The 22,684-nt window shown below is 38.5% G+C and overlaps 1 protein-coding gene across 5 annotated transcripts in view; it reads left to right on the top strand.

Annotated features, from left to right (window-relative positions):
- tmem161b (transmembrane protein 161B) overlaps nt 1-19,866 on the top strand; it is a 29,690-nt gene extending 9,824 nt beyond the window's left edge. For 4 of the 5 annotated variants that reach the window (XM_027138520.2, XM_047818750.1, XM_027138523.2 and 1 more), the window contains 11 exons: nt 4,898-5,001; nt 5,568-5,654; nt 6,684-6,781; nt 6,886-7,042; nt 9,953-10,104; nt 12,173-12,233; nt 12,397-12,537; nt 13,275-13,388; nt 14,282-14,456; nt 15,116-15,212; nt 17,309-19,866. In XM_027138520.2, coding sequence (XP_026994321.2) covers nt 4,898-5,001; nt 5,568-5,654; nt 6,684-6,781; nt 6,886-7,042; nt 9,953-10,104; nt 12,173-12,233; nt 12,397-12,537; nt 13,275-13,388; nt 14,282-14,456; nt 15,116-15,212; nt 17,309-17,556 — 1,434 coding nt within the window. In that variant the 3' untranslated portion in view covers nt 17,557-19,866. The remainder of the gene's footprint in view (nt 1-4,897; nt 5,002-5,567; nt 5,655-6,683; nt 6,782-6,885; nt 7,043-9,952; nt 10,105-12,172; nt 12,234-12,396; nt 12,538-13,274; nt 13,389-14,281; nt 14,457-15,115; nt 15,213-17,308) is intronic. The other variant, XM_047818751.1, reaches the window with a different exon arrangement.
- The last annotated feature ends 2,818 nt before the right edge of the window (nt 19,867-22,684 follow it).

The following is a 22,684-nucleotide window of genomic DNA, read 5'->3' as shown; positions in this document are numbered from 1 at the left end:
TCATGCAAAGGAGTATCAGTTTGCCAGTTTCAAGTGATACTGGTAGCCAAGTGGTTAAGGTTTTGGGCTACGAATCGGCAGGTTGTGAGTTCGATCCCAGGACCACCAAGCTACCCCTGCTGGTCCCCTGAGCAAGGCCCTTAACCCTCAATTGCTCAGTTGTATAAAATGAGATACAAATGTAAGTTGCTCTGGATAAAAGTGTCTGCTACATGCTGGAAATTAAAATGTAATAGTTTATCAACTATTCACAATTATTAAGCAAATTAAAAAATTTTCAAAGCTTTTGCATTATCTATCTATCTATCTATCTATCTATCTATCTATCTATCTATCTATCTATCTATCTATCTATCTATCTATCTATCTATCTATCTATCTATCTATCTATCTATCTATCTATCTATCTATCTATCTATCTATCTATCTATCTATCTATCTATCAGGGGCAGTTCTAGGGTTTCATCTTTAGGGGTTTTAGCCCTAAGTGAGAATTTAAAACAAGAAGAGTTTTATATTATATGATTACATAGAAGCCAAAAGTTATGGTATTATTTAAAATGGCAAAATAAATGGACGCCAAAATTTTATGCATGATGTAATGATGCCAGTCTTGAATCAAATGAGTTTATGTATGTGTGCATTCTCTACAAACAGTGTGTCCAATTAATGCAGTCATTAATAAAAAATATAAAAGATCAAATCAATAAATGTTATTTTTATTTAGTATTGAATGGATTGTTTGCATTAATATTTTGTTTGTGCTACAACTCTGGTAATAAGAATAGTGAGATTTCACTGCTTTTGGTTGCCGTCTTTGCGGTTTTCCTCCAGCTCTGACTGCGCGTGCATGCTGCGCGTGCCTGTGCTTTTCTGCTCAAATAAAGCAGACAGCTGATGACGCACTATTGAAAGACTACAACACACGCACGTAAAAGCAAAGTAAAAAATTAGTTCTTGGATCAAACTGATAAATAATTTTCTTTCCCATTGATGACATGTCCTGCATTTTAACTTTATTTTTATTTTTGAAAGAAAAAAATTATACTTTTAGTTTTAGGGTGGCTGAGATCACAGACAGGGGGCTAGAGCCACCCTAAAAAGGGTCTAGAACTGCCCCTGCTATCTATCTATCTATCTATCTATCTATCTATCTATCTATCTATCTATCTATCTATCTATCTATCTATCTATCTATCTATCTATCTATCTATCTATCCATCTATCCATCTATCTATCCATCTATCTGAGCATTTATGTTGTGCCTTATCACTCACCTTTTAATAAACGCAACTTTTCATTCAGTTCTCAGACCTAATGCTCTTCATTGGTGTTGTTGGTGGATAATCCTGCTGCCTTGGTGGTCTTACACCTAACACCTTTCTCTTTATCAAATATCATCATAGAGTATGTTTAAACCAGGTTACTGGGACAGATACAATTTCCCTATATCTGAGAGCGAGTTGTTTGCTGGCTCTTATTTCTGGGAGCAGCAATGACGGTGACGATATCCCTGTAGGAAACTGTATTCACAATCACCCTGGTGTTCTGGTTTAACAGTGTTTTCAGAGTACTCTGTGTTATTTTGAAAGTGGTTTGATTTGAAGTGTAACAAAGTTCTGAGTTGTTCGGGGTTGAACAGCAGTAATATGGCACTGACTCCGTGACCTCGGAAGGTGCTGTGATTGTTCTCGTAATGGATACCTAAGTAACTTGCAGTGCACCATTGCTAGTTGCAGAAGCCTTGGCAGAATTGAGTGTGTAGATGACTTTCTTGAAGATGTCCATTAAATTCTAGAGTTTACTAGTTATTGTTGTGGTAGATCATACAACTTGTGTTTGAAAACGGAAAAGGAGGAGAGCACTTTTTTTTTCCTCTGACTGAGTGTGCCAGGTTGTTTGAGTTGACAATTGGATTGAATGATGACTGCAAGGAAGCAAGCCATTTATGTGACCTACAAATGTGGCTCCTGTATTCCCTCTATACACTGGCTCCTTTTTCCCCCTCACCGGTTTTCTGCCACTATTATATTATATCGTCTTCTACAATATACTGTAATATAATAAAATATAATGTAATCATGCTAGAAAACTCTAATTGTAGCAATCATTGTTTCAAATACATTATAAGAATTCATAATGTTTCACCAGTACCAATTAGGAAAATGTATCTACAAGAGTCTGATCCAGTAATAAAGTAGTTTCAGTAAATATGCAAATGTTTAGTAGTTCATGTCCCTGGTGGTCCAGCAGCAGGATTCTGCGCCACCACAGTCCGAGTTCGATTCCTGGGCAAGGACCAACCCAGCCACTGATGGGTTACTCTCAGTGCTACTCCCAAGCCTAGATAAAACGGTAGGGTTGCATGAGGAAGGCGTGAAAAAATCTGTTCCAAATCAAATATGGGGTTCAGACGATAAGCTATGGGGACAATGAACATGGAGCAGCTGAAGGACAACAACAGCATTATCAGTTATCATGCATTAGTACTTCTTGTAAAGCAGCACTCTCGAATTCTGGGTTTTGATTGGTTAGACAGTGTTGCTACTAAAGAAGCGCTATTCTGCCTTATCATTTCTGTACCATCAGCTAACTTAGAGACGTGTTGGTGTGATATTTACAACAAAATAGACAGACTGGTCAGGTAACAGCTGTTTATAGCTGCTATACTATAAGTGATGAAAGGAACTAACTTGTTTCACAGTTGTTCCACAACAATAAATGGAACTGTAAATGGATAAAAAAACCCACGTAATGTTTAAATAAAATTATTATTAATTATTGATACATCAACCAAAGTTTGCATTACATGAATCAACCAAGAGCTTCAGCAGTCAAATCTTTCTTTTTGTAAGGGACTAGAAATTTATATTCGGTTTAAATCCCGGACTATGAGCATGTCTACGACATACAGATGAAGTGATAGACAGTGACAAGTGATTTTAATTTACATTTTGTCAAAAACTACTGACATATACTCACGGTCCAATTTGAAAGGAACACCTATTCACCTGCTCATTCATTCAGTTGTGCTATTATTCACAATTATTCATAGAAAATGGACATAGTCTACGACTATGAAGAAGTCATAGAACCCCCAGCACCCCCCACCCCCCCAATCTTCACCTGTCCAGTGTAGGTGAGCCTGTTCCCACTATAGCCTCTGATTCCTTTTCCTGACGGACAGGAGAGGAACTTTACACGGACTTCTGCTTTAATAACACATCCACTATGAGCTTTAACATATTGTGTGCTCTGCCTTTTCTGCTTGGCATGGGTGGAAATAGTGGTTGTCTGAGATTCTGATTTCTCTTCGCAAGAAATTGTGGATTTTCTTGTTTTTTTGCATCATTCTTTGTAAATTCTATAATGGTATGGGACAGAAGCTACTAAATGTGCACTGTAACAAAAATAAGCATGACGAGGTGGGACAACAGGCATCTACACAACTAAAACTTAGGATAATGTACAATAAACCAGAGGTGCTTCTGTACAATGGATTACTAGAATTCGAAAAGGTAGTTTATTATTTTGCATTTATATTGTTCCTGTTTTGAGAATGTTGTGTTTTTGCTTGTTCTTATTGGTAATAATAATGTTTTTCTTGTTCTTCTTGGTTCAATGTCACTTCCAAATAAACATAGAAAATAAAAATTGCATTTCATGGAGTAGGATGCAGTTATTTTTCTGTACATATCTTTTTTCATACGTTTTAGAGAAAATAAAATATTTTGCGATTCTTTGTCAAGATATGAAATTATCCATATCGGTCATGATTCTTACATGTTTGTGCTGCTGCCACATGATTTAGTTGGTTGGATAATTCAGTCCCTTTATGATTTCAGAGATTTCTTTTTGTGATTGTTGGCACCCAAAATGCTTGATTTTTCTGCATTATTTTTTTTTTCCAAATATGGGAAGCAAAAGAGTTTTTGTATATTTTTTTAGTAGAAAAAAGGACTTGAATTGGTTATAGTTACTTTCTCTGATAATTTTGTTCATGTTTGCTTCACGTGAATTGAAAAAACTTTGCGTGCATTGTGCCATGTAATGCCATGTCTTGGCCCGTCTCTACAGAAAATTAGTGGTCTTTTTAAAAAAATTCACGCTCCTCAGAATGTCATTGAGTTTACTTGATTTTGTGATTATTTCTCTGATCTGAAAATCCCCAAATCCTTGAGGTACTGGATAATTGCATCATTGTGTAGGTGTACAGGATGGTGTTCCTATTAAACCTTCTAGTGAGCATACTTTGCACATGTAATTGGTCTGGACTGAAATACCCATGGTCTGACAAGCTCACATACTGTGACCTAAAGTCAAGCTTTTACTCAAACACATTTACAGATTAGAGGTGATTTAAATGCAGGTTCGTGTCTCACTATGAAGTGCAGGGCTCAGACTGTGCTCCACTGGTGTGGATGGTAGAATTGGTCAGTTTATGGCTACAGTACATCCACTCCAGTTGAAGTAGTTTCATGCTGGGTTAAAAGGGCAGTTATGAGTTTTGATACCTAAGTGATACATTCAAGCATGTTTGTAATATCCAGCCTGTTTGGCCAAATGAAAATGCCTCCCTCTTGACACTGTCTGGTTCCTCGGGTGCACAATGATGACATGATTTTCACACTCTTGACCAAGAACCCACACAAATGGTCTTATTTAGGTAACTTATGTATGTAACTGTAAAGAACCGCCCGAAAGTTCTAAATTTCTCATATCAGGAATCGTCTAATAAATGTTGTTATTATTTATTAGTATTCCTGTTTTCGTGTTAATAATTCAGAAAATGTCAAATGTGTAGTTTGCATGTAATGTATATTTAACTTGTCCTTTTCACTTAACTATTATTTGCACTGTGTAACCTTTTTATACTTTGTGTGTCTTCAATCCCCAGGGTGTGATCAGTGTGCAACTGGTGGTTACCATGGTAATGGCCTGTGTGATTCAGAAAATTATACCTCACTATTCCTTCGCAAGATGGCTGCTTTGCAGTGGCAGGTAATGAGCAAAGGCACTGAGACCCTTTGTGTTTATTGACCCTTCGAGTGCTCTAGCATTGTATCTCAGCAGTTCATGCCGAAGGCAGGTTCAACAAGAACAACATGATCTACTTTCGCTCAAGCTCTAATTTTATTGTTAGCATAATCGGCCTTCCAAAGATGCATCATTACGGCTCATCAGTAAGACCAAAGGGCAGCTTCAGAAAGTGGAATAACCCAAGAGGATCACGACAAACCCCGCCTGGTTTCTCCTAATTAGCTCCATGTGTTTAGAGTAAACAGCTCCTCAGAATGTGTTCAATAATTCATCAGTACTTGTTTGGACTGTGAAACTTTTTGATTTTTTTTCTTCCGCTAGTTCAAACAGAGGATTTTTTGCCCTAGAGAGTTCCATAATTGAGTTTTCATTAATGAATAAATAAACATTGGAAACAACTAAAAGCAGCACAGCCCTCTCAGGACTCAAATGGTTTCCAAACAAAGTTGAAGAGGCTGTACACAAATCTTCAAAATCTGCCTTGTTCTCTTATGCTTATATGTTATGCCTGGCTTGCATGTTTTCAGTCTGCGTTGGTACCAGCATCCAACAGAAGATGAGTTGAGGAGCCTCGCTGGAAAGCATCAGAAAGGATGGAAGAACAAAAAGGACAGGTATGTAGTGCAATTGAATTTTTTGGTTCTTTATAATGACCAATAAACCAGCGCTGAACTAGTATTCTTTGCTCTTAATGAGCACTAGTCCCTAGTTTAGTTCTCACTCAGTATCTTTGTATAATCTCTACACTTAAATTCCAGCATGTTAATCCCTTAAAATAGTACAGATGGGCCAATGTCCACCTTCCTTGTTCTGCTTACCTTCTGGTAAGTCCTTCTTTTTGGAGCCGTGCTCTTTGGAGATCTCCCGAGCCGAGGCAGGTAGCGCCGAGATCAAAACTATAGAAGATCGGGATTCCCACAGGGCTTTTGTGCTAGTCGCCGTAGTGTGCATGGCCCTTGGGTAAACAACAGCGCTCCAGACGAGAGGATCACTGCTTTTTAGGACAGCTGGCCCGCGGCTATGGGGCAAAGGGCTCAAACACTGGCCTCTGTTGATCTGGAGGCCCATGTTCTCCCCCTCTTCACTTTCCAGTATCCTACTGTTCCCAGCAGACCTCAACATTCAACATTCTCATGCCAACAGCTTTAGTGCTGAGGAAGGAATGTGTTTGATTTCAGCATTGTGTATATTTAGCCTCTTTTTTTTTTTTTTAAAGCAGGCAGGATTCTAATCCTCAGTTAAAGGTACAAACACTGATGGTGGTGGTGTTTCCAAGGGAAATTGAGCCAAGTCTGAGCTATGCTTTGCAAATCTGTATATCATTTAGGGCTGAAAAGAAATCCCAGTAATTTAGATTTGCTTTGATTTATTTACACGTGTGCAATAACACTGATGTTTAAGTATAAGCAAATATCAATATTACCTTAGTCCGTCTTCAGAAAGGGAGACGATGATTTTTCAGGCTCACTCCTCTAAAACTGTATTGTATAATTTGACGCTGGGTTTATTTTAAGATTGAGATGAGGTTTTCTTGTTTGAACAACTGCATGAAAAAATGTAACATCGACCGTACATCCTCCAACTGTGGCTTTACATGTGTATATATAACTTGCACAGACGTATGGATTTTGTGTATTTTTTAGGAAATACAACGGCCACATAGACAACAAGCCAATGACGGTTCCCAAAGACATCGACCTCCAGCTGGAAACAAAACGTATTGCCGAAGTGGACACGCTAGGTATATGCACTTCCATCTGCTCCATATCATTAGAAGCCTAGCAGCCTCATATATTCCATGCTGCTCTCTGCACCGAAGACCTCATTACTCTTTTTTTCTGCTAGCTTTGCACTACTTCCCGGAGTTTCAGTGGCTGGTGGACTTCACAGTGGCAGCGACAGCAGTGTACCTCATCACTGAGCTGTACTTCTGTGTGGCTGAGCCTAATGGAGAGATGAACATCAGTGTGGTGTGGAGTTTGTTAGTGCTGGCCTTTGTCATGTATCCTTCATAACACCACTCAGCCAAGGTTAAGGCTTAATGTCACGAGTGCTGCAGCATGAATGTCCTGAAGGTTGCATCAGAACAGATAATGATGTAGGGGGTGCTGCAGAGTTTGATCTTGTACAAAATGCTTAAGAGCTGTCATACTTTCTGTGTGCCTCGTTTTTTTTTTATATATATATATATATATATTCTGAACCCACTTGCCAGGGTGTTATATTCATGTGGCGGTTGTATTTTTTGCCAGTGACTCTAAAAAGGTGCATTTCTGGTTTTGGCAGTGCAGCATATTGAGTTCAGAATGGATGAATGACTGTGAAGCTGAAGTGCAGAATATTGAGGGATTTAATTGTACAATCCACTTTTCCTTTTTAAGTTTAGTTTTGTTTTCCCATAGTCCTTGATTTAGTTGTACGCTGATATTAGTGTGAGGACTCAGCCCGGACTTTTGGCCATGTGAGTCTGTTTATGTCATGTGTCTGCCCCACCTTTTTTTTACTTCTTCCCATCTCTACACACCTGTTCCCTACGTATTAATCCTTATGTCTATTCATCGTCAATGTGTTCGTCAGTGTACCCTTGTCATTTGTCTTGTTTAGTTTTCATCTTTGTTCCTGTTCTGTGTTTATTATTTATTAAACCCTAATAATTTGAAGCTATCCTGTAAGGCTCTGTCTTCCTCCTCCTGGGTTGACAATTAGAGAAACATTACATTTTTTGTACGTTATGCTATATAAGTGGCTGCAGGTTTTCAGCTCCTATTCTCTTTCCTTCTCTTTGTTCTCATTCTTTCGCTTATTCCTTTCTTTCTTGTCAATTACTTCTATCTGCCTTTTAATCCGTGTCTATTTCTGCTATCTGATTATTCTTTTTTTTTTTTTTAGATTTCTTGTTAGATTTCTACATATGGAAATGACCCCTTTTAGTCTAGGAGAAATGGGACACTGAAGTTACTGATGAACGAAAAATATTAAACGTTGTCGGAAAGACAGAAAAACATCAGCATGACCACAGGGAGTTTAAAGAATGATGCAAACCAATGGTAACCCCCAAAGTGCAGCTTACAGTTTATTGTACACAAAAACAGTTATTGGATGAAGTCATATAGACACAAGAGACAACCTGTGGTTAACCTATGATGGAGTGATGGAAACTGTGGAGGAAACTTATGAGTGAAAGGATACCATGGAGACATGGGCATATATATGAGTGACAGTGTAAAATTTCTATATCTACTCCTATAGATTTTAGTTACTAGAAACAAGACTGACGGTGAAAAGGAGAACAACCTCTTAATTAATACGCAAAATAACATTGTGTATCTCCATCATTGAGTATTTGAAGGCTTCAGCACGGAGAAGTCGTTGAATTTATAATGAACTCAGATGATAAGCTAAAGAAAGGATGTTTTATATAATCACACTCTTCAGTATTTATAATAATTTATATTCACACCCTCTGTTGTCACCCAGATGGGGATGGGTTCTTCTTCATGCCATCTAAGAGAGTTTTTCTTTGTTCATTAGGGATAAATAGGGATACATTCAAATAACTACATCAACTTTTTATAATCTGTAAATCAGCTTTGGGAGAATATCCATCGTTAAAAGTGCTATAGAAATAAAACTGAATTGAATTGAAAAGGATAAATGTTGCATCACACGTCTGAGGAAGAGCAGGAAAGAACCTGGCTACTGGTAATGTCAATTATACTTTCTGTAAACAACTCCAGCTAGAAATCGTTAGGAGCTGGAACTGGTATTCAGGCAAAATATTCCCTTTAGTAAAGATTTAATATGTGAAGTCTTGGGGTGAGCATGTAAACAGCTTCCTTTGCAGAAACTGAATTTGAGAAATCTCTGCCTTTAGAAGTCGGCACCTGTTGCTCTTTACCTGCTACTTTCTTGCTTCTCTGGGTGCGAAATCATGCACATTAACCCCAGGACAGTGCACAAGGATCAATCTCCCAGCTATAGGCATTGCCCCTCACCCACTCACAACCTGCTACTGAAGATTGGACATCCAATTTTCATGACCAAACCAGACTGATTTGCCTGGGAAAAAAAGGTTGGTGCAATAGGAAAGAGGGAGGCTGGCTGATGGCATGATAAAGATGATGAGGATGATGATAGGCCTGTGTGAGTGCAAATGGATGGACGATGTCAGGAAAGAGCCATTTTACTGGGCTGGCTCTGAAGAGTGTGTGGCAGAGAAATGGCTTTGTCAATGTGATGGGCAATGAGACATTTCCTTAGATGGCCTTCTCCAGTTGTCTGTGATTTTTGCACTGTGCACCCACATGATTGACCTGGACCAGTGTAATCAACTCTACTAGATTTGGGCATGCAGGCATGAGGCGGCTCATTATGACACCTTTCTAACAATAATATCTGGGTTGTTTTTTTTTTTAGGTTTTTAACTTTAATTTTGTTTTGACTGTAGATTTGGTAGAAACTTTTAAACTTTGTTTTCAAAGATTTTCAATCCACATTTAATGAATTTATTAAACATTTTAGGTAAGTTTAATCATTCGTATAAACTGATATGGGACGATTGAACTGACTGGCGCATTGTCTGGCCACTCAGCAGATCTGCTTTAAACTCGCACACAAAGCAAAGGTGCACATGGTACAGTAGGACTTGTCCTGTCTCTTCTCTTCTCTTCTCTTCTCTTCTCTTCTCTTCTCTTCTCTTCTCTGTTCTTTTTGCCTCCTCTTGCTGCTTCTCTTCTCTGTTCTTCTTGCCTCCTCTTGCTGCTTATCTTATCTTATCTTATCTTATCTTATCTTATCTTATCTTATCTTATCTTATCTTATCTTATCTTATCTTGGCTGTGTTTTGCTGAAGAGAATTGGTAGCACTGTTCATATTCAACTTCACCCAGTACTTAACTCCTTATTCCTTCAGTAAGATCCTCTTCTCCCTCACGGCTCACTACTTTAAGCTGGAGGAAGGAGGTGAGCGATCTCTCTGCATCACCTTTGGATTCTTCTTCTTTGTCAAAGCAATGGCCATCCTCATCGTCACTGAGAACTACCTGGAATTTGGACTTGAGTCAGGTACAGTATGACCACAGTGTTAACAACCTTCTCAAACTCCACAGTCTTGTCCATTCAGGTCTTTCGGTAAGAGTTTATTCTTGGATTTCTTTTGTTTGGGTTTTCTAAAAATAGCCAAAAATTTCTGTACTAAATAGGAGGATTTTTATCCTGAGGATCATTAATGGATGGAACAAGTCCTAAGAGTCCTAAAACATTGCTCTAAAAAAATCTGCTCTAACTGTAGAGTGCATTTTCCTGAGTTAAGATTAAGAAATATGACCGTTACTGTACATTGAACTACCTACAGTGCCTTGCAAAAAGTATTCATACCCACTGAACCTTTCCGCATTTTGACATGTTACAACCACAAAGAAAAATGTATATTATTTGGATTTTATGAAATAGACTGAAAGAAAGTGGCACATAATTGTGGAGCGGAATGAAAATTATAAATGGTGTCCCATTTTTTTTTTTTTTCAAATAAATATCTGAAAAGTGTGGTGTGCATTTGTATTCAGCCCCCTTTACTCTGATACCCCTAACTAAAATCCAGTGAAACCAACTTCCTTCAGATGTCACCTAATTAGTAAATAGAGTGCACCTGTGTAATTTAATCTCAGTATAAATACAGCTGTTCTGTAAAGCCTTCAGAAGTGTGTTAGAGAACATTAGTGAACAAACAGCATCATAATGACCAAAGAACACACCAGACAGGTCAGGGATAAAGTTGTGGAAAAGTTTAAAGCAGGGTTAGGTTATAAATTATTATCCCAAGCCTTGAACATCTCACAGAGCACTGCACAATCCATCATCTGGAAATGGAAAGAGTATGGCACAACTGCAAGCCTACCAAGACATGGCCGTCCACCTAAACTGACAGGCCGTGCAAGGAGAGCATTGATCAGAGAAACAGCAAGAGGCCCATGGTAACTCTGGAGGAGCTGCAGAGATCCACAGCTCAGGTGGGAGAATCTGTCCACAGGACAACTATTAGTCGTGCACTCTCACAAAACCAGTCTTAATGGAAGAGTGGCAAGAAGAAAGCTATTGTTGAACGAAAGCCATAAGAAATCATGTTCGCAGGTTGTGACAAACCATGTGGGGGACACAGCAAGCATGTGGAAGAAGGTGCTCTGGTCAGATGAGACCAAAATTATTTATTTTTTTTGGCCAAAATTCAATACGTTTTTTTGTGTGGTGGAAACCAAACACTGCACATTACACTGAACACACCATTCCCACCGTGAAACATGGTGCTGGCAGCATCATGTTGTGGGGATGCTTTTTTTTTTAGCAGGGACAAGGAAGCTGGTCAGAGTTGATGGGAAGATGGATGGAGCCAAATACAGGGCAATCTTAGATGAAAACTTGTTAGAGTCTGCAAAAGACTTGAGACTGGGGCAGAGGTTCACCTTCCACCAAGAAAATGACCCTAAACATACAGCAAGAGCTACAATGGATTGGTTTAGATCAAAGCATATTCATGTGTTAGAATGGCCCAAAGTCCAGACCTAAATCCAATTGAGAATCAGTGGCGAGACTTGAAAATCGCTGTTCACAGACGCTCGCCATCCAATCTGACTGAGCTTAAGCTATTTTGCAAAGAAGAATGGGCAAAAATTTCACTCTCTACCCCAAAAGACTTGCAGCTGCAGTTGCAGCAAAAGGTGGTTCTACAAAGTATTGACTCAGTGGGCTGAAAACAAATGCACATCTGTGAATGAACTTTTCAGATATTTATTTGTAAAAAACATTTGGACACCATTTATCATTTTCCTTCCACTTCACAATTATGTGCCAATTTGTGTTGGTCTATCACATAAAATCCTAATAAAATACATTTTTGTTTGTGGTTGTAACGTGTCAAAATGTGAAAAGTTCAGTATGAATACTTTTGCAAGGCACTGTATTTGGCACTTATATATAGTGTGTGTGAGTTTTTATACCATCTACTTACCAGTCAGTGCTATTGATTATTTGTTTAGCTTTTTTTTTTAAAACATTTTCTTAAAAGAAGTGGCACTTATTTTAAATATATATTTTTTTTACCTATGAAAAAAAAATCATGGATTTTCCTTGTTTGCAGGTTTTGCTAATTTTTCTGAAAGTGCTGTTCAGTTTCTGGAGACCCAAGGCCTGCAGTCCCAGTGAGTAATAATTATAATAGGGCATGTGTGTGTGTCTGTCTGCGTCTCTCTGCGTCTGTCTGTGTGTGTGTCTGTTTTGAGATTGTGTGTGTGTGTGTGTGTGTGTATGTGTAACCCTGCTCTGAACAGCCATTGCTTTCTATCTTGATGCCTTTTTGTGTAGGGGCCCCATATCCAAGCTAACCTTTAAGCTGATTCTGGCTCTTCTCTGCTCTCTGATTGGAGCGTTCCTTACCTTCCCCGGGCTGCGATTGGCCCAGATGCATCTTGATGCCCTGACCCTAAACCTCAGCAAATTCACACAGTGAGTGTCCAAAGAATCCTACATTAGTAATATAAGTGTATTAGTGTTATTAGATGTACTATATCTGATGTGTAATCTAAATACTTATTATGTAGTGTAAACGTAAGCTTCTTTGGTGGAAATGTTAATGGCATGTTAATTAAACGTATCTCTTTACACATCTTTGGTTTTAACCTTGTAATCATCTGGTCTCTAAGACAAAACTTTTAGCACTGAACAACCAGTTATTTAGTTATCTGGTAAATTGAAGGACTGCCTATATATGTGTTTAACTGAGACAGAGCCTGTGATGCTCCCCACTGTTATAGCCACATGCACAACTGGATCATGTTATATCCAGAAGAACCACCTGTCCATTTGCACATAATTCAACATGCACAACCAGAACATGACATAGCTTTATATAGTCAGCAGATAAATATTATTACAGATGGACTCCGTATTAGATTATGTAAGGGACCACAGCCAGGTGTGATGGGAGGGATCAGGAGACACACACTACCACTTGCTAATCCACTTCAGTGTGACCAGCTCCCATTTCACTCCAGCACTTAGATTCTCTGCTGTCTGCAGTTTGTATTACATCCCAATCTATTCCCTGTCCTTTTAAACATCACGAACACTGCTCTTGGCCAAAGTTTGAGCTACTCCATAACCTTCACCTTTTTTTAACCAGACCTGCTTTTATTCCAAATAATCATATGTATTTAAATAATTCTTTCTTTCTTGTCTTACAGGACATTGCTGCATATCAACTTCTTGGCTCCTCTTATAATGGTACTCTTGTGGGTGAAGCCTATAACCAAGGATTATATAATGAATCCTACACTGGGGAAAGAAAGTGTGCCTTTGTAAGTTTTTTTCCCCATGTTAAACATTCGGTCGTTCTTTAATGCTTTGAAGAACAAGATATGTGCATGTGTGAGAGAATGAGAGCAATTATGTATGTGTATATATATATATATATAACAGCTCTGATATTCATGCACCAGTTTCACAGAGACAATGGTGCAAAACTAAACAAACAGCAATAATTAGGTCTAGTCCACATTAATAAAATATTTCCACATCTTTTCAAATCCACTCTTCAGAGTCAATATATCTGAGACATCACGTGTTTTGTGGAAACAGTATTGGGAATGAGGTATGAGGAAAAAGTATTTCTGTTGTCCTGCATCAGTGAAGCTTACTCCAGTGATGATTCCGTGTTTTATTATTATTATTATTATTATTATTATTATTATTATTATTATTATTATTATTATTATATAATTCCATGTTTGACTGCTTTGTGTAGTATACACGTGACACTGGGATACGTGCTAGACAATGAGTGCAAAGAGTGTGTTCATGTTCATATTGTCAAATCATATGAACGTGGTGGAAATACCACTGAACAGACACTGTGCTCATGTCCAACATAATTTTTTTGTGTGAGTGTGTGTTAACGCTGTGGTAAACTCAATTTAATGTGGACTAGGCTACCAATAAATAAATAAATAAATAAATAAATGTGTATTATGTGTTATTTTTATGAGACGGCATCAAATCTGAACACTCAAGTGATTATGCTTAATAAAGGTTAATATGAAAAACTGGATTCTGTTCACTAAATAACAAAAAAAAATAAAATTGCTTTGTACCAGTTTCTGGTTGTTACAGGCATAAGCGGTTATTACTGTATGCTGTTGCAGTGATATATTAAGAAACACCCCTACTGTCTGTCTTCACTTGCTTCTCTCAGGATGTCAGAAAAGACGTACGACACGCTGCGCCTGTGGGCCATTCTGCTGCTGTGCGCGCTGAGGCTGGCCATGATGCGCCACCACCTACAGGCCTACCTCAACCTGGCTCAGAAGGGTGTCGAGCAGATGAAGAAGGAAGCAGGACGCATCAGCACAGTGGAGCTTCAGAAAATGGTGCGTCGTCTGATTTTCTGCATGGCTCTTTTAAGGACTTTCATTTTATTCTCTTGAGATTAAATTAAATTTTATAAAATCGTCCGGATCGGTCGAGTTAAAATTATCCCGGTGGCTTGTTCCAATAGAAAGTCCTCATGACATTATCTGAGTGGATGAATCATTCTTCTGTGCCATGTTGACTGGCGAGATGAATGAATCATCGTCTCTGCCGGATGCAGGTGTATGAATGTGTCAAGATGCTTACCTCCTCCATCACCTAAAGATCGTTGCATTAGCTTAGCGGTGCGCTTCATTGATGAAAATGTGTTCAAATGGAAAAGGACCAAGCCAGATTGTTGCCACCTGAAATGGGCCTGCTATTTGGGTTTAGTGGAGCTTTAGTTAAGATCAAAACCTCTAGCACTCCAGAACTCGAGCCAAGGGAAAGAGCCTTTTTGATGTGCAAGGCTCATAAATGGCTGTGGAGGCATGGTGGCGTTTCAGCCTTTCTCAGAATTTATACGTTTTCAGTCCTTCCCCCTAGCTAAAGTCACAGGGAACAGTTTCTCTAAGTCTGTTTGATGAACCCTTCTTGCCCTGAAGTAGCTTGTTTTCTGAAGTGGATTTGTGCGAAGGAACTGTTTTTAACTGCAAATATGTTCTTTTTTTTCTGCCAGGTGGCTCGTGTCTTTTACTACTTATGTGTGATCGCTCTGCAGTATGTGGCGCCACTGGTGATGCTGCTGCATACAACTTTGCTGCTAAAAACATTAGGTGAGCAGATCGGGTGTGCTGTTTTTCTGCAGCATTGCTGGTGGAGGTCACAGTAAGCTTGGCCAGTATGACATGAAGACCGCAGTATACTCTGAGGGTGTCATCAGGTTTTGTGTTGATTTTAGAACAAGGACTCACTAAATAGTCGTATATTATAATCTATTTAAGTATATATATAAAAAATATATTTTGGTCATTAGATACATTATTTTTGTCTAAACATTATTAATGTTAGCTTGCTGGGGCTTTTAAAATAATCATTATTATTTTAGCCAGAATTATTTGCAACCTTGAAAAGAATGGTCAAAAATAATCGTATAAAAATATTATTCGTTATTTCCTTTATCATTAATTATGTCCTTCTTCTGCTCTATGTTTATGCTCTGTAAAGCTGCTTTGAGACAATGTCTATTGTAAAAAGCGCTATACAAATAAACTTGAATTGAATTGAATTGAAAAAAGAATATCACATATGGTGATTAAATGCTGCCTCTGAAATAGCTGGAAAACTATTTGGCATTTTTCTGGTTTTCACCTAATTATTCTACTAATTTGTATCATTCCTGATTCCCACCATCTAGATAGTTCTTTCAAATTTAAAAGCTACCAACAAGGGTGAAGTCCAGCACGTTTCTTTTCAAACTGCTGCTCATGCTGTGGTTCAAATCAGTTGACTCTTCATATAAGCTCAGAGACCCCCACAACTGGATAATGTCCCTAAAATTAACAGGAGACCCATTTCTTCTGTCCAACCCAAAGAGAATAGCCGCATGTGCTCTTTTGGCTTCCTGGCTACAGATAGCTGTGAGCTGTACCTTTTCATACTTCCTCGTATTATAATTTTCCTAATTAGCTTCTCTTTATACAACATGCAGGAAAATTAGAAGTGTTCTTCATTTAAATAATTACTTTCAAGCTTACAGGTGTTTGTATTAACACAGTTGCATTTATGTTAGAAGTAAATGCTTGAAATAGTTTCAAAATCGAGAAAAGCTTTGTTTTAAATTTAACTGAACAGAGAAAAGGTTTATATAATAGTTTTACTGTAGTACACTCCACTCCTTATATCTTCTGTTTCAGTTACTGTGATTTCATTTAACCCTAGTTGGCCACAGTATGTATGTAATAATTCATTCCAGAATTACTGTAAACATTCGTAATTTAAATCGTGCACCGTTCTGAGTAACGTCCAGTGTATCCATGCTATATGTACCACCTAATTGTTAGACACGTAGTGTCTGAAATCACTATCAGATTAAATCTCACAGGATTGTGAAAGTGTAACTAAACCTTATTTTGCATGATAATGGCCCCAAAGTGCAAGAGTAGCAAAGCTGGCAAATCACTTGTAACAAACAGAGGTGGTAAAGTGTTTCCTGTACATGAAAAGGTGAACATTCTTGATTTATTATGAAAAAAAAAAGAGGTTGCTCAGATGTATGGTAAGCACAAATCTTTTGTTAAAAGAAAAAGGAAATTGTGCTACTATTTTTGTCATGAAGTGCATACAGCGTTTAGTGTTTGCTGTTATCTGTGGATTCAGGCATGTGCTGGAGGGCTTGAAACACATCCCTCCTGCGGATACAGGGTCCCACTGTATAATAAAATATAATCGGATGATATATCGTACACAAAAATGTTTGAAAGGCATTTCAAATAGTAACAATCGTTAAAATACAATATCAGTACCATGTTTGTACCTTAACTTGACAGTAAATTGCATTCCATTTGTTTTGTTATAGTCTGAAATTGAGAAATATTATATATTTTTGACCATACTTAAATATTGCAAAGCTAAAAAACTTCTTTTTTTTAAATGCAGGAACCATTTTATTATCCCTGGGGCATTAATATAAGGTTGCCAACATGTAAAATCCCTTTGTCCTCTGTCACGGTGGGTGTGGTGGTGGTGGTGGTGGTGGGGAAGTATGTAGTCTACCTGCACATGTCATGACCCCAAAGCCTGGTTTCCTTAGAAGACTCCAGTGTGCTAGTAACTTTGGACTTGACAGCATTGTGAAACTGTTATCAACCATCTTATTGTCTACTCCTAAACGTCTTATGCTTTTTTCTGAATCTTTCCTGATGCATGTCAGGTGGTCATTCTTGGGGCATTTACGCTGAAGGGAATGAAGACTCTCTCCTGGACACAACAGGACAAGCAGAAGCTCAGACACCACAAACAGTGGCACAGCTCTCTGTGGCTTTGGGAGGACTGAGGACTGTTTTCACGCCTTTGCTTTTCCGAGGCATCCTCTCCTTCCTCACCTGGTGGATTGCGGCCTGTTTGTTCTCCACGTCTCTCTTTGGCCTCTTTTACCACCAGTACCTGATGGCTGCATAGCGACAGGGTAACTGAGGGCCAGTGCTAGCAGAGAGGACTGTACAGCCAAAGGCCGTGAAACTCCATCCCTTTATTTCACAACCATATCTCTCTTACGGGCTTCCTTTATGGACGCTAATGTCCTTTTTTCACATTCAGTCAACCATAGTGAACAATAATGCTAATAATAATATAGTAATAATGATTTGATCTCTAAAGTGAGGTATAGTGAATGGAGGATTGTCTCCTGGACCGGGGGTGTGTGTGCTGAGTTAACAATGCAGGACATCCATGAATATGCAGATGGATACATTTTTATGGGCCTTTTTTTTTTTTTTTTTTTTTTAAACACACTGAGAATTTTGAAGTGCATTGCTTATTTGAGATACTGATTTTTTTAGAGTTCTAAATGGATGATAGATGATATGCAAAAAAAAAAAAAGCGCGGAGTTTTTAAATGTGATTTTAAGTCATTTTTTTTCCACTTTCACCTCTGAAACCTGACTCTGCTGTAGGGGAGGTGGACACCCCCAGTGTTATATAATTCTTAAATAACAAGTGTTGTATTACAGCAAAGAATAGCACTGGGGCTGTGAATAGCACCTGGAAGAGGGCAGGGGGCTTGGGGGGGTATTAATTAAATGTGGGGGTTGTTTTTATCTTTACTGCCAGGCAGGTGCTTAATAGACCTTCCTGTCTGAGTTTGTGTAACTGTACAAAGACTGAGCTAATATAACTGTATGTGTGAGTGTGTGTGCAAGTGTGTGTGAGAACAGGCAAGTGTTAGAATAAAGACATCAATGCCTGCAGGCTGCAGCTGACCCCTGGCGCTCGCAGGCATAAATCTATAAAAGGGCATTTTGAACAAGAAAGGAGCGATCTTTGGAAACGATCTAAAGCACTGGCCTCCGCTCTGCTCCTGCCTCTATTTTTTTGTTAACTGGTCAAACGTTTTGCTTTGAATCTAGGGTCCAGCTTGATCAAACAGAGCCTGCGAGTGCACCGCACATGCTACCATGTCATGCTTATTGATTTGCTGTCACGGCTCTAGTATTTGGATTGATTTCCGTTTTAGCTTTATATTAAGGTGCCAAGGATGCGTGTAAGCTCTAATCTGTTATGAGCGTAACTGCTTGTGTCCATTCTCAAGACATGTGGCCTGCTGTGAAATGTAAGTATTCACACTCAAATGTTCTCTGCAGCGTACAAGCAATAGGGGACGAATCCTCGTGGCTTGTTAATACAAGGAGAGTTTGGCGTGGTTTGTGTATCTAAAAGGATTGGTCAGTAAAAAACATAGGGATTGTACTACAGCTCATTAGAACAGATCCCAGATACACATATCAGTTTGATTTGTAATTGTGTCTTTTGTAAAATACCATTTTAACTCTTTTTATGAGTTGTAAATTCAGTCTTATCCTCGCTCTCCATTTTGCATTTTGGAGAGTGTGCACAATATGAATGTATCAGTCCTGCAGTTTTGATGCATAACATTTATCACTTTTCATTTGTTCATTTTTAATTTTTTTTTCTGGTTCACATACAAATTTTCAGCTTGGCCAAACCAGTGACCGCTATGGTTAGCATTGCTGACCAAATCAGTTATTTACAATGCAGCGGTATAACATTCAGAAGGCATTCTGTTAACTGTGATAACATGCCTTTGGGTCAGTATTACACAGAGGAATTAGACAGTAACAGTGTTCCAATAATTACGAATTTTGGCTGAAATATACTTTGCACAATCGACACCTAATCACTCATAATATCCTGTGTCAGTGGAGCATTTGGGAGCCTTTTCAAAGCTCTGTATCACTTGCTAGTAAGAAACTACTGACTTTGCCAAGTTCTCAGATTCTTACCTTTTATTCTTTTCTAGCACTTCTAATTTCAAGTAGTTGAAGAGTGACCAAGAGCAGAAGGAATCAGTTTATCATTAACTAAATACCTCTTTTACATTATAGCTATGTGTCTTTAAACATTTCAAACCTAATGCCAAATAACATATAATCTTCGGGTAATAATTGCTCTGTTAGGATTTCACAAAGGCAAATTTGACAAATCATTTGTAAAATCCCTATACTTTTTCTTTCATTTCTTTCCTTCTGTCTTTCTTTCTTTCTTTCTTTCTTTCTTTCTTTTTCTTTCTTTCTTTTTCTTTCTTTCTTTTCTCCATTGAATTCTAGTGGAGATGAAGCTGGGACACTTCTTGAAATCCACAAGCCAGAATGGCCTTGTTTGTCTTAATTATGTTTTACGTATGGCTGTTCTACTGTTTTATTTATTATTTTTTTGTTAGTTTGTGTTTAATAAATGAATGTTGAGGGAAAATCTGTCTTTTTTTTTCTTTTTCACTTATGTTGTATTTCTTTGATTTGAATTTTTATTCTTTGCACATTTTCTGAATTTGGATTTATGTGTTTTGCGCGCGCACACACACACACACATGCACACACAGGAATACAGCAGTTTTTTTCTTTTCCCTAGTTACATATTTAACTGTACCTCAGGTAACAGTCAGGAGCAGTGTGAAACACCTGGATACCTTGTGTGCCTGCACACTTATGCCAAGATCTCAACATAGTCACACATTGACACATGACATCTAATTTGCAATAAATGTTGCTGGCATTAAGGCAGCCGCTCTGTTTGCTTGACAGGAAAACCTGGCTGTTATCCAGTATTCATAGAACCAAAGCTACATATGTAACTTGTTTTTTTCCACTGCTCCTGCATGGGAGATATGAAACACATAGTTTATGCCAACAATGTTGTGAAGAACAGCACTCACCTTGCAAGAACACAAAAAAAATGTTTAGAGATGACCTCGGGCACTCGCACCACTGGGAGGTGGAATGTTGGTCTTAAAGACATCCAGGTAGCAGCAGCATGGACTTCGTTAAACAGCACATCTCCAAATAATAACCATGAGGGGATGATGCTCCTTGGCCTTCTTTCTAAAGGCCATGGTCATTACATTCACCACCCAGGATGCCAGCCTCCGCCTAAACAAAGGGCGTCTTTTTGACTTTTCTCAATGTCAAATATACTGTTAGTTCGAGAATCAGATCAGTCTGAAGGCTGCACTCCTGGTACAGTAAGGAATGTGCTACATCCTCAGCTTCATTAAAAGATTAACTTGATTTTTAATGTGGGGTGATTATGATCTTGGGCATCACAGAGTCATTTTGACACCAATGCATGAAGGTAAGCTTATATCCAAAGAATGCAACTCCCAACACTTTTTGAAATGAATGACAGTTATGCATTTCTGAAGCTCCATACCCACCACCCAAATCTTGCTGTGCATTTTGGAAAGCAGATCTGCTCATTGTGGAACACTCTTGGATTTTCCACCCTCTTGCAAAAGTAATGGTGGAAAGCCATCTCACGACCACAGACCGGACAATGCAGACTCGCTGCTAAATACTGTGCAAGGATCTGTGTTAGAAGAGTGAAGGTGTATAGAAAAAGCATAGGATAATAAGAAAAAGCATAGGAAGCACATCATTTCCCACTGGGTTGTTACGCTTGACTTTGGAGATTTGTGGTTTTCCAACTGTGCATTTCCAAACCTGTCCCAGATCTGGGCAACAACTTCTGAGTACAGACACCTTAGCCATTATAAAGATCCCTTAGTGAAGCTAATCTTGGCAGATGAGTTAGCAGTAATTCTCAGATGGTCTTACCTTAGGAGATTGAAGATTTTCTATTCCAGGTGCAGACAGCCATTTGTCCTTGTGTTACCCAGATGGTTGACTATAGCTGATTGTCTGATCATAGAAAATTGTGATGATGTCTCAGTACCTGTAAAGCATTGAGGGCCAAATGTACGTTAATTACAACTGATTTTGTTTCTGTCTTCCTCTCTTTCTGTGTGGCACCACATCACTCCCCAGTACACATCAGCAACAAGCCAATGTTTGGATTTTTGAAACGGATACAAGCGCTTAATTCCATCCATGGCTTTCGGGGTCCAGACTTGGAGCCCATAGCTCCAGCCAGCCCAGCTTGATCACCGAGGCCTCTGTCATGAGTACTAGCCACTCTCTAGCATCGCACATGGCAGTTTGTCTGAATCTGACCTGGCAATGATTCATCATGTTAACCAGAACACATGCAATAGTCTCAGGTGAATTGAGTTCTGTCCAAATTCCCATTAAAGCTATCAGTAAAGACTAGGTTGTCTGAAATAGTGATTTCAGCCACAACAGCCATAGTGAAAAGGTGTATTTGATGATGTGAGTTGCACAGCACTATCTAGACTTACTTGGGCTGCCATTTTTAGAGTGGCAGTGATGGCTTCTTTCAAAGCCTGTCAGAGCTGCATAGCAGCTAGCAGGCTAACCCAGACACTTCATCAGATGCTTCTGAGGCTGGAATGGATGCGTATAACCCAACAAGAATAAAGAACATGATGACAGTATTTATTGTAAATACTGTGTTATACATCATGCATTATGATCCTAGCATTCACACTATCTTGGTTATGAGGGCTGAAACAGAACTGAGTATTTGCCTTAGTAAGGATCTGGCATGTGCCACTATATCCAGTCATAAACTGTTCATGACATTCTAACATGACACAAACTAATCACCATAACTAGCTAGATAACTAGCTACAAAACCCCTATTAGCTTGTGAAACTTTTTGACGAATACCTTGTCATCACTAGTGGCATTCATTCTTGAATGAATACCAAGGTAATGTGTTTAATTAAAAAAAAAATATATATATATATATATATATATATATATATATATATATATATATATATATATATATATATATAATATATATAGTGATAACAAAGTGTATATATTGTGGCATTTCATAGAAACAGTTATTGATACTGTAGGTAACAGGTAAAAGAATAGCCCAGACCCCACAGAGTGAAGAGCATTCCTGTACTCGTTTAAGATATGCCTTTGTACTATTGTTGATATGACCTGGAACATCGGGCCTCTCCTCACTCTCAGTCTTTGGATCAACGAGACAGATTCCAAAACAAACAGTCAGAGTGGGTCTTTTGTTCTTTTGAGAGGGCTCTATTCACATCGTCCATCTTCACCGCAGCCTACCGTGCTGCCTTTTCAGGACCATCGGTCCCAAGTACCCCAATTTAACAGAAGCATTCAAAAAAGTTTGG

This window comes from Tachysurus fulvidraco, chromosome 9 (genome assembly GCF_022655615.1).
Source record: "Tachysurus fulvidraco isolate hzauxx_2018 chromosome 9, HZAU_PFXX_2.0, whole genome shotgun sequence".
Classification (NCBI taxonomy): domain Eukaryota; kingdom Metazoa; phylum Chordata; class Actinopteri; order Siluriformes; family Bagridae; genus Tachysurus; species Tachysurus fulvidraco.
This window is presented reverse-complemented; position numbering and strand designations above follow the sequence as displayed.